This window comes from Leptonychotes weddellii, chromosome 7 (genome assembly GCF_054177405.1).
Source record: "Leptonychotes weddellii isolate Sample4059 chromosome 7, ASM5417740v2, whole genome shotgun sequence".
NCBI classification, from domain to species: Eukaryota; Metazoa; Chordata; class Mammalia; order Carnivora; family Phocidae; genus Leptonychotes; species Leptonychotes weddellii.
Window position 1 is genome coordinate 28,281,278 of NC_138375.1, and position 16,466 is coordinate 28,297,743.

The 16,466-nt window shown below is 37.4% G+C and overlaps 1 protein-coding gene across 7 annotated transcripts in view; it reads right to left on the bottom strand.

Moving 5' to 3' along the window:
• FYB1 (FYN binding protein 1) overlaps positions 1-16,466 on the bottom strand; it is a 153,893-nt gene that overhangs the window by 33,979 nt on the left and 103,448 nt on the right. For all 7 annotated transcript variants that reach the window (XR_014146890.1, XR_014146891.1, XR_014146892.1 and 4 more), the window contains 5 exons: positions 16,213-16,339; positions 5,092-5,138; positions 2,636-2,655; positions 2,157-2,191; positions 1,070-1,190 (listed from right to left, as the gene is read on the bottom strand). Coding sequence is in view for 4 of the 7 variants with exons in the window: in XM_081826046.1 (XP_081682172.1) it covers positions 1,070-1,190; positions 2,157-2,191; positions 2,636-2,655; positions 5,092-5,138; positions 16,213-16,339 (350 nt within the window). In the remaining 3 variants the exon portion in view is untranslated. The remainder of the gene's footprint in view (positions 1-1,069; positions 1,191-2,156; positions 2,192-2,635; positions 2,656-5,091; positions 5,139-16,212; positions 16,340-16,466) is intronic.

The following is a 16,466-nucleotide window of genomic DNA, read 5'->3' on the forward strand; positions in this document are numbered from 1 at the left end:
ACTTTCAGGAGAGGTATCATTTATTCTCACTTTAGAGAACAAAAACCAAAAAAGAAAAAAAAGAATAAGAATCTGAGGTTTAGAGAAGTTTAATAATATGCCCACAATCACATAACTCATACGGGCAGTTGGAATTTAAATCCACGTCTGTCCAATTGACTCAAAGCTTTATGTTTTTTCCAGCACCATGCTGTTGAAACTTTGTTTTAGTACAATAACTATACTGGGGAGTTATATAGAAATCAAATTTTTATTACTCAAACCATATATTAAATGTTCCAGAGGAATTAAATGTTTAAAGGAATCTTGACATGAATCCTTTTTATAGTGAAGAATAGTTCTGTAATTCATATAATCACCTTAAATATAGCTAACACACCAGACCTGTGCCAGATGTCATCAAAGATGGTGTAATCAAGAAAGGCTAGCCTGCCAGTGTAGCACTGGGGGTAGTAATAGGAGTCATACAGTTAGAAGTCAGAGATCAGAGAAGAGAGAGGTCAGAAATCCAGGTGGAAAAAGAGGGATGAGAAAGAGTGGGTTTCAGAAGTCAACATGTACATAAGCTAAAAATAAAGGCAAAAATATGTCAGGTCTAGACAACAGCAGTTAGAGTAGTTCATAGCAGCTTTATTCTGAGACAGGTCTGGGTCATCCAGAGACATCTGTGTCCCTTGCACCATTGTGATACATGCCACAGGGATATCTGTGTGTGTGCTCCAAGCTCATAGTATAAGCCGGTTAAGATCAGATGTGAAATGATGAGAGACAAGATGGGTTTGAGCAACTGAGTATTCATTCACTCAGTCACCATAAAATTTCCTAGGGGCTCACTAATTCTAAGCTGCCATATTTTATTTGGACTTTATCATATTACATTTTTAGTGCAGGGATAAGGTAGTTTATTGGGCAAAATAATTACTGTTATGAAGGTAGTTACTTTTTTAGGAAACAACAATTAACTAATTCTCCCACCATGTAAGTTTTCAAGAATGGTGCCCCTTTTGTGTGAAAGTTATAAAAAGAGATCATTCTTTTTTTTTTTACCCATCAGTAAGCAAGCTCTTACTTTAAATTTCTTCTTTATTTCTTGTTCTTTCTTTTCTCGCTCTTTCTGTTCCTTTTTCTCCAACTCTAATCTCTTCTTTTCCTCCTTTTCCTTTTTTTTCTCTCTTTCTTTGGATGCTTCTCTGTGGATACAAATTGTTAGGTTGTTTGGGCATTTGCAAGCATTGATGTGTTACAGCTCACATATTCAGAGGTTTCTACCCACAACAGAAAACAGTATCTGACTGTAGAGATGACGGTAAAAAACGAAGGGTTGTCAAAATTCCTGGGTGTGTGAGATTGTTCTTAAATCCAGTAGGAGGCATACAAATGAGGATACTTTCCAAAGGCTCTGCTTCCCCTCACAACCTGTGCTAGCCAGTGGTAGACAGTGCTTATAAAGGCCCTGTTCTTGCTGCATATTGGCATGAATACAATCTTTCTCTCTCTCTCTCTTGCATGCACTCACAGGTACAGGGCATGAACATGAACATACATGCAAACCTTAGCTCAAAAACTGTCATCAGAATTGGTTGTACAAAAAGCAGGTAGAGAAAATTAAGATATTTGAATCAAAAAAAGAAAAAATAAATTAACACGTATTTCTCCTTTCCCTCACTTTCCAAGAAATTTGTTAGTCCTGGCCTATCCAGAAACCCATTTTGGAGCTATTTTTAACATCTTTCTGCTTTAGCAGGTTGAAACTTTGCCATCTGGTGCTGTGGTAAATTATTTCTCACAGCACCCTTGTGAGGGGAATCACTGTCTAGGTGGGGAACTTGTAACATAAAGATAAATTCATTTGCCCAAGGACACAATGAGAACAAGAAGTCCAGATTCCTGGCTCAGTGATTCCCGGCCGCAGTAGCTGTGGGTCGCTGGCCTCTCACAGAAGAACATTTTTAAGAGTCCTCCATAAAATTCTTAGACAAATAAAGAAAGAATCTTTAGTCCTTTGTATTGAAATAAAGGTTATCATTATATGTCAGTCATTTGAACAATAAAGCTTTTCCCCCTTAGTGTTGAATATCCATCCATTCTCCCTCATAGAAATCATAATATTCATTTTAGAGGGATGAAATCATGGTAAAAAAAAATGGAGCTCATACATGTCTTCATATGTTTCTCCTTCACTGTCTTGTTCCTGTCAAGGAAAACATTAATAATAATTAATATTAATTACTCAAAAAGGAAACATTCACATATTACTTGATCAAATACTTAGTAAAACAAGTATAAATTTAAGTGTATATAAACTTGTCTTGTTTAAAATATTTTTTTTTTCTTTCAAGAGATAGACTGGAAGAGTAAGCACAAAAAGATCTTTTTTTATATTCTGCTATGTAATTCAGATGTCTAGCCAGACTCAAGTTTATGTGCAGTGCTACAAAATTCCTGTGAGTCAGTTTAATGACTGGTGTTTAATGTCTCAAACATTTTAGATGAAGTAATATTGTAAATGAAAAAATATCATTATTACTCATAAAGGTTTTCATTTGTTGGTTTATGTCAATAGAACATGAATCACAGTAATTGTTAAATATTTTAGTTAAGCTGTATAATATCAGAAGGGGAAAAAAAAACTGACCTCATCTGGATTTCCAGGACCTAAAGCATTTTTAAAAAAGAGTAAAATTAATATATTTTAATTAGAAAGCACTTTAGTACAGAATTATTAGACATAATATATTCAAAACAGTTCATAATGTAACAGAACTTACACTTTATCAAAGGTATATAAATACAAAATAGAATATGTGGCTTAGATCTTTACTATGGCCTTTTCAGTACTTGTACTTTAACTGTAAGATCATCTCACTGGCTTTCATAAAATAATGCAAAGGCCAAAAAATAATGAAGACTTTTTATCCTCTTTATGAAAGGCATGCACATTTGGTTTTATGGGCTTATGTGGAACAAAGGTATTATCAGAAAATCACAACTAGTTTGCACTTTTTGACTTATTTGTTCCCAACGATTTGGATTTATGTATCAAGCAAATCAAGTTAATTAGGTTTTTTAAAAAAAGATACTTTACTGGGGCATCTGGGTAGCTCAGTTGATTAAGCGGCTTACTCTTGGTTTCAGCTCAGGTCGTGATCTCAGGATCGTGAGATTGAGCCCCGCATTGGGCTACAAGCTAGGCATGGACCCTGCTTAAGATTCTCTCTCTCTTTCTCCCTCTGCCCCTCCCCCCGGCTCACTCTCTTTCTCTCTCTCTAAAGGAAAAAGATTCTTTGCCAGTTCATATCCTTTGACCACTTTTGTCTTGGAGTTGATATCTTTTTCTGGTTGACTTGCAAGAGTTCCTATGTTTTTCAGATATTAATCCCATGTCAGTTGCAGTTCAAGTGTTTAGTGATATCAACTAATTATTAGATATTAAGACATAATCTAGAGTAATAATAATAAAAACAATGTGGTGTTGGTATAGAAACACATAGACCAGGGGTGCCTGGGTGGCTCAGATGGTTAAGCGTCTGCCTTCAGCTCAGGTCATGATCTCAGGGCCCTGGGATCGAGTCCCGCATCGGGCTCCCTGCTCCTTGGGAGCCTGCTTCTCCCTCTGCCTCTCTCTCTCTCTCTGTCTCTCATGAATAAATAAATAAAATCTTTAAAAAAAAAAAAAAAGAAACACATAGACCAGTAGAATAGAGCAGAGAGCTCAGAGACAGATGAATAAATTTATATACACTCTTATAGACACAGTTATTACACACACAAATACACACATATACATACATAGACACACAGCTATACAGTTGATGTAGTATAAAGATGGCATTATAAAAGATTGAGAGAATGATGGATTTCAAAGTATGGTAATGGGAAAACTGGTTCCACAATTGAGGCAGTAAATCTGGGTTTCTGCTAACTCCTCAAAGGTGGACTGCAAAGACATCAAAGACTCAGATATTAGGGATGAAGTTCATAGAAGAAAATAGGAGATCATATTTCTATTTTTTAGGGATAGGACTTCTTAACTAAAACTTTAAAACACAAGTTACAATGTAATAATTAATTTGATTATATCAAAATTCATCTATGTTCAGTGAAAGACAGCTTGGGTGAGAGAAGATAGTTGCAGTGTCTAAAGTATCAAAAGATATTTGAATCGAAAAAAGAAAAAATAAATTAACATTTATTTCTCCTTTCCCTCACTTTCCAAGACATTTGTTAGTCCTGGCCTATCCAGAAACCCATTTTGGAGCTATTTTTAACATCTTTGAACTGGCAAGTTACAGAAGAGGAAACCACGAAGGCTAATACACAAACCAAGTACTCAGACCCAATAGAAGCAGAAATATGAAAATGAAGTGAGATATCATTTTATACATATAAGACTTGAAATTGGAAAGCTGAATAATACCAGACATTGGTGAAAGGTAAGCATCTTGGAATTTTCATGCCCTGCTGATGGGAGTACACACAGATGCAGCTTTCTTGGAGAGCACTCTAGTCCTAATCAGTCAAAATGAATATTCCATAGCTTATGAACAGCCATTCCACTACTGGATATATATTTTAAAGAAAGTCTCTCAGAGGTCCACATGGGAATATGGACAAGAACATACACTGAATTATTATTTGTAAGTATCAGTGAATTGGAAGTAAAATGCAAATGCATAGGATACAAACCGTGGGGTACTGTGCAGTAGTTAACAAATTAAATATACATATAGCAACATGTGTGGGCCCCCTAAAACACATTATGCTGAGTGTAAAAAAAAACGAGTAGAGTGAGCTATAACATAATGTTTATGTGAATTGAAATATATACACACATATAAGAGTATGCAAAGAATATGTACAAACAGACACAAACACATTAAATATATTAGAATATTTGTCTCTGGTTGGAAACAGAGAGAAGGGAATGGGTCATGGAGGTAAAAGGGAATACATACATAAGTAAAACAAGAGAGGAGTCTTGCATGGACCAATGATGACAATGGCCCAATAGTGACCCTATCAGAATGATTAACTCAAATTTCTGTATCTGAGGTAACAAACACATAAATGAAACATCTTTTTGCCCCTTACCATCAGAGAGCATCATACCATCTTGACTTTCTTCATTTACAGGGCTTCTGAAAACAGGAAAGAAGAGAAAGTAAAAATGGAGCAAATAGATGTTCACCTTACAATGAAAAATGAAAAAGAATAAAAGGATCATTTTTAAATTATTCTTTTTTCTTTAATTTCTGCTCTGATATAAAACATCAGAAGTTATTAGAATGGGCTTTAGCCTCATATTTATGCTGCTATGGAGGCAAAAACATGGAGAATCAGGGACCTTGAAGACAGTTCTGTGTATTCATAGTGGACACATAAAATTAATCCATTGTTTCAGGGCAGTGATATGTTTTCTGTGAAAATCGCAGTATATCAATACTTCAATTCTGGGATTCTGAAGGTATTTGTTTGTTTTTATCATATAGATACCAAAGAGAATTAGTTCTAAACCTTGACTCCTTCTTTCCAGATGTTTTCCACCTGGCTTTACTTCTGTCATTTGTGGCTTGGACTCCAAGGTGCTTCAATCCAAACCACTTTACTCCAACTGCTCTTAACAGTTATCAATACCTGGGCCCCACAAATCCCTAATGATTTATGCAACCATCTAGATTTTCTATTTTTCTCCTCAGGTTGATTAACATAGCTGGAGAAAATTGCTATTTCACTGATTCTTGGTATTACAAATGGCATTCAGTCTCAATGTTACCCTCAACACTATTCTATAATCTCATATACCTTTTCCTAGTGAATCTTTTCTCCCATCATCCTTCTCAATGGCTATTCAAAACCTTCACTACTTTCTGCAAATCTCTTGTCCCTCTCCTCTCCCCTATAATCATATGATCTTGTTTCTTATTTCACTGATAAAATAGCAGTTATTGGATGTGAACTCTTTTAAGAAAATATATTCCTGGGCGCCTGGGTGGCTCAGTTGGTTAAGCGACTGCCTTCGGCTCAGGTCATGATCCTGGAGTCCCTGGATCGAGTCCCGCATCGGGCTCCCTGCTCGGCAGGGAGTCTGCTTCTCCCTCTGACCCTCCCCCCTCTCATGTGCTTGCTCTCTCTCTCAAATAAATAAATAAAAATCTTAAAAAAATATATATATTCCTTTAACCCAAACTTATCCTTACCTTCTGTCAAATTTCCTTCCACCTGTGTTCTGAATTCTATCTAAATTATCAGCGTTTTACCCCCTTTCTCTTCTCTGTTCTGTGTGTCATCATATTATTTATATTATTATTATTCCCCTTCTTTCACTCCCCATTCCTAAATATCTCATAATTTGTGTTCTCCCTTAGCCCAAGTGATTCTCATTCATAAAAGCCAAATTCTTCTCTTTACCTTTCTAAATCCTCCACATTACCACAGATAGTCCTCCTTTTCCCAGCCAAAGTGGAGAAGGCTGTCTGTGCTCACAGACTTGACTTCTTTTCCTCTTGCTCAATTCTTCATGACTACACTCTGGCTTCTATTGCCGATCCTTTGCTGAAACCATTCTTACAGGACGTACTTACCAAATCCACTGGACACCTCTCAGCCTGCATTATTATGTGATTGTTTTGTGGCCCTTAACAGTATTGGCCAGTTTGCCTTCCTAGAGTCTTCTTTGTTTCCATAAGAAATCTCTCCTGGCTCATTTCTTGTCTTTCTGACCACCATCCTACAATCTCCTTGGTGGGCTTATTTCCCTTTCACTTCCCCTTTAAGTGATGATGTTCCTTTGTGTTCTGGTCTTGGCTTCCTTTCTTTTTCCACTCTACATCTGTCCCTGAAAGGTCTCATATATGCCTACAGCTTCATTTGTTCTCTTAGTGTTGGTGACTTCCATTGACATCTCCAGTGCAGGCCTCTCTTCTGAGTTTCAGACTCATATATACACATCTTTACTTGAATGTCCCACAGCCAGTTCTATATTAACATTGCAGAAACTGAGGCTGCCTTCTTTTATCCCAGCATAAACTTGTTTTTCCTACTAGGTTTCTTATCTTAGTGAATGGGACTGAAGTTCCACATATCCACCTAAGCCTCAAAGTCATCCTTGTTTCTCACTCTTCTTCAGTTCCACATCAAATTAATCATGTTCTGTCAGTTCCATATATTTAATGTCTCCTATAATTCACTTCCTCCCTCCATCTCTTTCACTTTCCTGCTAGACACAAGGACAGAATTATATCATCACTAGCATGGACTCTTGCAGTAGCCATCTGTCTCATCTTCTAGTGATGAGCATTGCTCTTCATCTTCTCCACCCTTACAGTCCCTTTTCCATATTGCTGCTAAAATGATCTCTCTAATGCAAAATATGATTATATCACTCTCATGTTCATTACTCAAGCCACTTAAAGAATTAGGAAAGAGTGTTACTTAAACCCAACAGATGCTGGTTGCAAAACTAACCCCATTTGAAGAATGTGGGCTGGAAGTGCCTTGCTATCCCTTAGACCAAAAAACAAGCTCAGTGGGTACACTTGTGGCTCAGGAAGAACTGCCATAGACATACATGTTTCAGTCTCCAGCTGGGATGGGTTCTTTGATTGTGTCAATGTTGAGTGTCAATGCTGCTCACATCAAAAAAGGAGTCAACCTGACATTACAGACTTCTGATAAAAGAATACACCACCATCTAAGAAGTAGTCTTACCAAAAAAACTAGAATTAAATTTGGTTAAGTCACCTCTACCGGCAACTACCAACTTACTGGAAATACAGAGGAGAGAGGAACATGAAAGATATCCTATACGGAAGCACTCAGCAACATCTAGACTGTGGTTAACTATAATGCCCACAAACAACTTGATTTCTTCAACAAAAAATTGTAATAAATAAATAAATAAAGGGATAGAGGGTAGACTTGCAGCTCGAAAGAGAATTGCAAATGTATAAGTCAATGGAAATGTGTAGACTTTATATGGATTCTTATTCAAAAAACTTAAAAAGAGACAATTGGAAATTTGAACATGGACTTGATTTTTATATTAATATATAGAGCCTAATTTTTAGGGATACTTACTAAAATATTCATGAATAGAATTATATGTATTTGGTATTAGTTTCAAAATAATATGAAAGAGGGAAGTGAGTGGGGGTATTGATGAAACAAGATTGGTGATGAATTTATAATTGTTGAAGTTGGTGCAGGGGACATGGAGGCTCATTATACTATTCTCTCTGCCTTCTATTTTTATTTATTTATTTATTTTAAAGATTTTATTTATTTATTCATGAGAGACAGCGAGAGAGAGAGGCAGAGGGAGAAGCAGGCTCCCATGGAGCAAGGAGCCCGATGCGGGACTCGATCCCAGGATGCTGGGATCACGACCTGAGCCGAAGGCAGACGCTTAACCATCTGAGCCACCCAGGCACCCTATTCTCTCTGCCTTTTATAAAATTTTTCAAAATAAATATGCTTCTTAGAAGGTATAAGAAAAATCTCATTGCAAATACAATTAGAATATTTAAGAGAACTGGACATGCTTTGATAGATTTATAAGAGTCATTTAAGTTTTGGGGAAGATTTTACTTAGTGCAGTTATTAAATTTGTTCAGTTAAGTTTTTGAAATGCTTAAAAAGTTCAATATATAGATTTATCCATGCAACATAAAACATATAAGGGGGTAATTAAAACTAAATTTTTAAATGTAACTATCCATTTGAAAGAATTTAACCTAAGTTGTCCAATCATTAGTCAAAGATCCCACTGACAACTATTCTTATTTAAATAAAAATTACTAGATGTATAAATAAGATAGAAAGTTATGGGAATTTAAGTACTTAAAATAAATTAGGCCTTTGCATTATTAACTTTAATGAATTGAGTGTTAATTAAAAGCACAAGATGTAAATACCTTAGATGTCAAAAAAAACTGACATCCTACAGAATAAAATCTACAGCCTGTTTCATGATATACAAGGTTCTTATGACCAATCCTGTTCTTTTTTTTTTTTTTAAAGATTTTATTTATTTATTTGTCAGAGAGAGAGAGAGAGAGGGAGGGAGGGAAAGAGAGAGGGAGAGAGAGCACACAAGCAGGGGGAGTGGCAGGCAGAAGGAGAAGCAGGCTCCTCATTGAGCAAGAAGCCTGATGCGGGACTCAATCTCAGGACCCTGGGATCATGACCTGAGCCGAAGGCAGACGCTTAACTGACTGAGCCACCCAGGTGTCCCTCAGTCCTGTTCTTTTACAGTTTTATTTTTCATATATCCTCTTATATCATCTTTTTTTTCACATATTAATATTGACTCACTCTCTGAACACTCTGTTTCTTGTTCCTCTGTTCTTAGCCCACTCTGTTTTCTTTCCTAGAATAATCTTTCTCTTTATCATCCCCTGTTTCTGGCCCTTCTTAATCTTTTAGCCTCTCCTGAAACACTCCTTTCTCTGTGAAGTCATCTCCAACGCCCTAGGCCCACGCAGTTGCTGCTTCTATGTGTCATACATTGCTCTATTATAGTGATTATTCTGTATCACTATAATTATAGAGTAATTGCTTGCATGGCTCTCTTTCTACTACGAGACTGTAAGAGACTGTCACTTTGTTAGTTAATTTATTATTATGACTGTCATTTTTAGAAAGCTATTAGGATAATTCCAGTCATGTATAGGACTTTGATTTTTTTTTGATGAATTAATTATGTCCCAGCAATACTAAGAAACTAAATTAATGTTTGTTATTAAAGTGACTTGTTTATGATCATTTTTGAAAAAGAGTATTAGTCAAAAAGACTACTGGGCTTGCAGTTTATTTCCTAAAACACTTGAGAGAGTAACAAATAGTTGCAGAATGGAGAGTATCTGCATAGCACATTCATGCATATGTGGCTGCACGTTTATAGAAACCATTTATTACTTGTAGATAATGTTTGCATGCACACATTGATTCATGGACCCAACACAATAGCACATAAATCTTAGTTTACTTTTAGAGCTCTGAATTCACCATATATAACATGAAAATGTTCAATAAATAAGAAATCATGTAAGAATGATAGTGAAGAATAAAAGGGAAAAAGATGAGGAAGAGAAATAGGTGAGTGTCATAATAAACTGAGATTAAACTGTCGCCAATTATTAAAAAAAAAAAAAAGTGTTGCAGGCATTGAGAAAAACTGCCTGAAGATACAGGCAAACAATGAAACCAACCACCGTCACACAGACCTCAGCAGAGGGGGAGGTCAAGGAGAAGAAAAGGAAGCTTATCAGTTGTTAAAACAGTGTGTCTGTTCAGGAGGACCTCTCACTGGTTCTTTGTTTTTACACGGTGGTGTGTAGAATTACATAGGAAAGACAAAGTCAATTCAATATTACGACTGCCATTTTTAGAAAGCTATTAGAGCTCTATTTCCTGGCTTTTAAAGATGTAAAGCTATTGACCTTTATATCTTCTTTGCTATTCATAACTTTAATTGTTGGGGTTTTTTGGTTTTGGTTTTTGTTTTTTAAAGAAGAAGGGCAAATCTAAGTGTCACATGAAACTTGGTTCTATACTTGCTGTTGCTGAGAATAGAATCTTACGACTTTGTGAACTTTTCTCGGGAACATATCTTCCTGTATTGAATGCAGGAGAACCTATAAAACTCATTTCAGCCAATGGTTTCCAAATGGAGTTAGGTTGGGCCCCTTGGAAGTGCATGTGTGATAGGGTAAGTCTCAAATTCCAGACAATGTTAAGTATTTCTAATGAATGAGAGGGTTATAATGGTAAATTCTTTATTTTTGTCTGATTTGAGAGCTCCCAAAATCTGAAACTGACTATGAATGACTTCATGGTAAGAACTGTTCAACCTTGGTCACTTCCCAGTATTTATTATTTCTTATTAGTTCACTTTTCCTGTCTCGTTACTATTAATAACCATGGAATTTGTTTTGTACACCAAAATATTCAACCAGTGGTTCTGTTTTCCTATGAAAAATTAGTTATACTGTTAAAGTTATAATTAATTTTTAAAGGTGGTGCCAAGAAACGTGTTACACTAGAAGATGTTGATCTGAACACTAATAGTGATAAACAAGCTCTTTCGATGCGTTTCAGTTTCTCTTCTGATGTCTGAGTAACACAGCATAAAATGTAATTAGTTGACTTCTGACCACTAGGTGGGGAAACAATACAATTTAAAATAAAACAGAACTTCGGCCTCACCCACTTTATTTTAAAAGATGGTTATTATTTCTAATTCTCTTCTGCCTCCAATCTTTTACATTCTTAAGGCATCCTGATCTGAATGATGTCATTACCTCTGACTTCTGGGGAGGCAGGTGATTAAGGCCACCCTATCTCCTGAAATTCCTTCCCTGATACCAATTAAAAGTTCCTTTCTTGCCGTAAGCAATGCAGACTCTACGCCCTCGGGAAGACTGTAAACCTTTCAGTTATATATTCCTTTGGCAAGCCAGTCCCTCACCTGAACACTACTTCCCACTCGCTCTAGTCCTTGTTTCAGGAATTCTGCCCTCGTCACCATTAGAATTTTCCCTTCTTCATTGGATCTTTCTCATCGGCATACAAACATACTGTTATTTCTTCCGTCTTAAAAAAACAACTCTACTTCACTTTTCCCATCAGTTACTTCCCCATTTCTCCTTGAAAGTGTTGTCTATAAATGGTCTTTCCAGTTCTTCTTTCCTGTTCCTCTCATGTTATTTCAGTCAGGTTTGCATCCCAAGTCCAGGATATCTCTCCCCCACCACTTCCATAGTCTTCCCTTTATTTGGTCTTAGGGAATACTACATTTACTTGGCTTCCAGGATACCACACCCTTGTTTTCTTCCTATTTTATTGTTTGTTCCTTTTTACTGTCCCTTGTTCATTTTTCTTCTCCCAGGCCTAGTAGAGTTGGAGTGCCCCAGGGCTTGGTTCTTCTCTCTAGTTATACTCTCTTCCTTGGTGATTGTAACAGTCTCATGATTCTAAGCGGAGAATATATGCCTATGACTCTCAAATTTATATTTTAAAACCAGAACTCTCTTCCAAACTCTTCGCTCCTGATACCCAATTGCTACTCCAATAACTCCACTTAGATGTTTAAAAGACACCTCAAGCTTAACCTAGCCATGCCTTCCTGATCTTCCCCACTCCCAAGTTTGCTCAACTGTACCCTCTCCCATTTCAGTTGAAGGAAACATCATCCTTATATTATAGTTGCTCAAGCCAAAAGCCCTGGAGCCATCTTTGATCCCTGTTTCCCTTCACACCCCAAATCCAAATTCTGTTGTCTCTACCTTCAGAGTATATTCAGATTCTGGACCCCTCTCTCCACCTCCACTGCCACCATCTTGATTACAGCCACCTCTGTACTATGCCTGCATTTCTGCAATATCTACCTGACTAGCTTCCCTGTTTCAATAGTTGCCTACCGTCTCTTTTCATATAGCTGTTCAGGTGATCTTGATAAAACATAAGTCAAAACATCACTGCCGTGCTCAACCCTTTTCAGTGGTTACCACTTCACGAGGAGACACAATCTCGACTATGACTGGCAAGGCCCTATGTGAGCTGAATCTTTTCCTGCTATTCCTTCCCTTGCTCACTCTACTCCAGCACCAGTTATCCTCTTCCTAGTCCTTGAACATTCTAGGCATTTGTTCTGTCTGCTCTCTCTGCCCGGAATGGTCTTGCTTAGGACATCTGCAAGCCTAACTCCCTCACTTCCGTGAGTCTTTGCTCAAGTATATAACTGCCTATAAAGGCAGCTACCCTCCCCCCCCCTTTTTTTTTAAAGATTTTATTTATTTGACAGAGAGAGAGACAGCGAGAGAGGGAACACAAGCAGGGGGAGTGGGAGAGGGAGAAGCAGGCTTCCCGCAGAGCAGAGAGCCCGATGTGGGGCTCGATCCCAGGACCCTGGGATCATGACCTGAGCCAAAGGCAGACGCCACCCAGGTGCCCCTACCCTCCCCTTAAAGTTGTGACATGCTATCCCCAACCCCACCCTCCCATTACACTACCTAACTCTGCTCTCTTTTCTCCTACTTGGTATTTCCTACCATACTGTTTCCTTTACCTGTTTATTATTTTTATTCTTTGGGTCTCTTGTCCCCTGTTTTATGCGGGCAGGGATTTTTATTTTGTTCACTGATATTTCCTGAACTACTATTACAACAGCACAAAGTAGTGGCTCAAAAAACCCCAATTCTTGAGTGAATGTAAAAAAAATCTATTAGAGCTTGACCTGAGAGTGGCATCTGACCAGAGAGGGGAGGAACGGCATTTGCAGGCTGGCAGAGGGAGCATGCGGAAAACACCCATGCGTGTGTTTTGAAGGGTGGCGGCATGAGGAAAAGCACAGGAACGCCCATATCTCACAATTTTGCTTAAAGATTACCCCATAAGTTTCCCTCTCATATAAAATATAAATTTTTGAGCCTGAATATCAAGAGTCATTTTGCTCTTGTTTCTTCTTAGTGTCTTATCTGGCTTCCCCTACTTGGGGGAAAGTTTCTAATCGAGCTATTTCGTGATTTTGGAATTTACTTGAGCTCTCTGATGGGAACCTGAAAGTCTTTCACTATACACCACAGTTTTACTTAAAAAAAAATTGTAGATGTCCCTTAGCTTTCATTCCCTCTATTCTCTCCATCAGACAACTGACTTTCAGATTCCCCAATTATTGTTTGTCTAGGCAATATAACATCCCCAAAGACTCCTGTTTCTTTTCATCTTTCTTCTGAGAGTATGAATTTTGTGGAGTCAGGAACTCTTAGATGAATCTGATTTTCTAATTAGGAGTTCCTAATAAGATGGAAATAGGGATGAGGTAAAGTTTATTACAATTGGTGGATTTTGCTACTTTCTGATGAAAATGATGTTACAAGTAAGAATGTGGGCCTAGTTGGTTGTAAGGCCCTTTTCAACTTTGCAAGAATTCACTGAAAAGCTGAGACTTTGACCAGCATCCTTATGAATTTGTAGTACAGGCTATATGGCTGTTCTTAAAATCCTTTCTTCCATCTAAAACTTTTTATTTCCCACCATATCATAATGGATTCTGGGGAGTAGGCTTGCAGAAAAGGGTTACTATAGTAGGCCTAAGGTGCTAATTTTAGAAGAATCTGACACCAAGATTGGCCCTTGGCTTGCATCTGGGAACTCCATTTCTAAAAAATTCCCTACACTGATATGAAGAGTTGCCTAATTGGTAAGAGTGCCTTGCTGTGCCTAGACTGTATAAACCATGCAAATTTTGGTGAAAACCTCCTTTCCTTCTAGAGGTCTGGTATTTTGGTAGTGGTTAGGCTGAAGATGCCTATGTGACAAACTCTCAGTAAAAACTTATCTCTACCGGGCTTCCCTGGGAAGCAGCATTGCACATTTCCAAAGCTGGAGAAAGGAGCATTCTCAGTGTGTCCCTCCTAGGCATTGAAGGACAGTGTCACTGTGATAAATCTTAGCCGTGAGTACTACTACATGCTGGATCCTGTGAGTCCTTTAAATGAATCCTCAAACATATGGTGGTCTTGGGGACTCCTCATAAACAGAAATAGTGCTAAATACTCCTTTCTCCACAGTTTTCAATCAAACAATTATCAGTCTTCATGTCTTATAAATTTTCAGGGATTCATGCTCAGGGTATTTATTAAAATTTCTCACTAGAATTATACAAGACTGAAGGCAGTAGCTGGGATAGGGTCACATAGTAAAATCCAAAAGTACTAAGATCATGATCTAGTCAGTTAAATTGGTCAGACTAGGAAAAAAGGTTAAGAAAAAGAAACAATTTAATACATGTGAAAGCAAAATAACTTCTAGGAGTCAGGTGTATATAAGAACACATGTTAATTATTTTAACTAAACAAATATTTATTTAGCACTTACATGTTAGTAGGCAGATGGCTTAAACTCTTATTTGGTAGCAAGATATCATGGGGTATTAGAGTCTTTTAATTAGAATTCATAAAATCAAATGCCTGGAAGGGCACACAGTTAACATAAATGCACGATGCAGGCCACAAACAAGGTAATTGCCCCTAAGCTGCTCTAACACTTTCTAGTTACTGCCTTTATACCTCAAACAAATGCAATGAAGTGAAACAAAGTGTTGGCTACCTATGACAGATGTGTTTTCAACCCCTGCTCTAAACTGTAATCATCATCAATAAAAGAAAGCTGTCAATCAGATATTGATATTAATAGATTCTATTATATAGATTATGGATATGAAGTACTTTTAATGTAAAGAACACCAGTCTGGTAGGGGATTGAAATGGAGGAAAAAAAATGTAGCTAAATATTTTGGGATATTGCTTATTTGTGGTTAAGGAGAATCACGTAAAGCAATTTTCTAGAAGAAAGGGAAGACAACAGTCTAACTTGCCATAAGGATCTATACTTGCCATTATCCAATGTCTTTTTAAAATGACATTCATTCTATCCCAACCTTGTGCCTGCTTTTTCCTTAACCAGCTATTCTGGCAAATCATGGGTAAAGATCCCATCCATAGCACCCATCCAGTTTTGACATTTCTAAAAAGCACCATCTAAGAAAAACAAGAGCGGACTTGAATAAAAGTTTCCTGTTTTTTTTAACACACAGCCAAAAATCCGAAGATTGAGAGAAAACCTGTATTTTTTACTTAAGGAGGTTATTTAGCAGAGTGGTTAAAAGCACACATTTACTTTGGACTCAGACTGACATTGCCCCAAATTTCTACTCTACATTCTTGTGTAATCTTGGAGAAGTTACTTAGCCTCTGTAAATTCCCATTTCTTCATCTGTGAAATGATGAAAACACTTTCTACTTATATATGTAAAGTTCCCAGCGTGTCATAAGTAGTCAGTAAAATATGGTGGTGATGATGGTGGTGATTACGATGGGGATGGTGGTGGTGGAATGATTATGATAATGGTAGTGATGGTGGAAGAGATGATTGTAATGCTAACCTGAAGAAAGCTTCAAAGTACTTAAAAGGCAGTGGAAATTTTTTTTCAAATGAACTCCTAAGGGAAAAGCTACTGTAAAAACAGATAAACAATACTGGCTGAAGGATATGGGGGTAGGAGAGCAGTCTGCTCAGCCATCCCTCCTCCTTCCATCTGCCCACATTTGTGGCCCCAGCAGTTTCCCATGGAACTCCAGCATTCAGCCAAGCAGAGTCTGAAAATCTATGGCAAGAGATTGACAAAGAAATGGCAAGATAATCTTTACTTACTTTAGATCTAAGGGAGGTTTAATGTTTCTGGGAGGTAGACTTGGGACTGGCGGTTGGTTGGCTGGATGGGGTGGTGGAGGTGGTGGCAGGAAAGTAGTTGAGTAAGACGTTTGGCCTTTGCTGGTACCTAAGAAGCAGAACCAAAAATACCGTGAATTAAGATAAACTTTCAAAACACAAGAGCTGGCTATTCCATTTTTTTTTTTTTTTAAGATTTTATTTATTTATTTGAGACAGAGAGAACGAGAGAGACA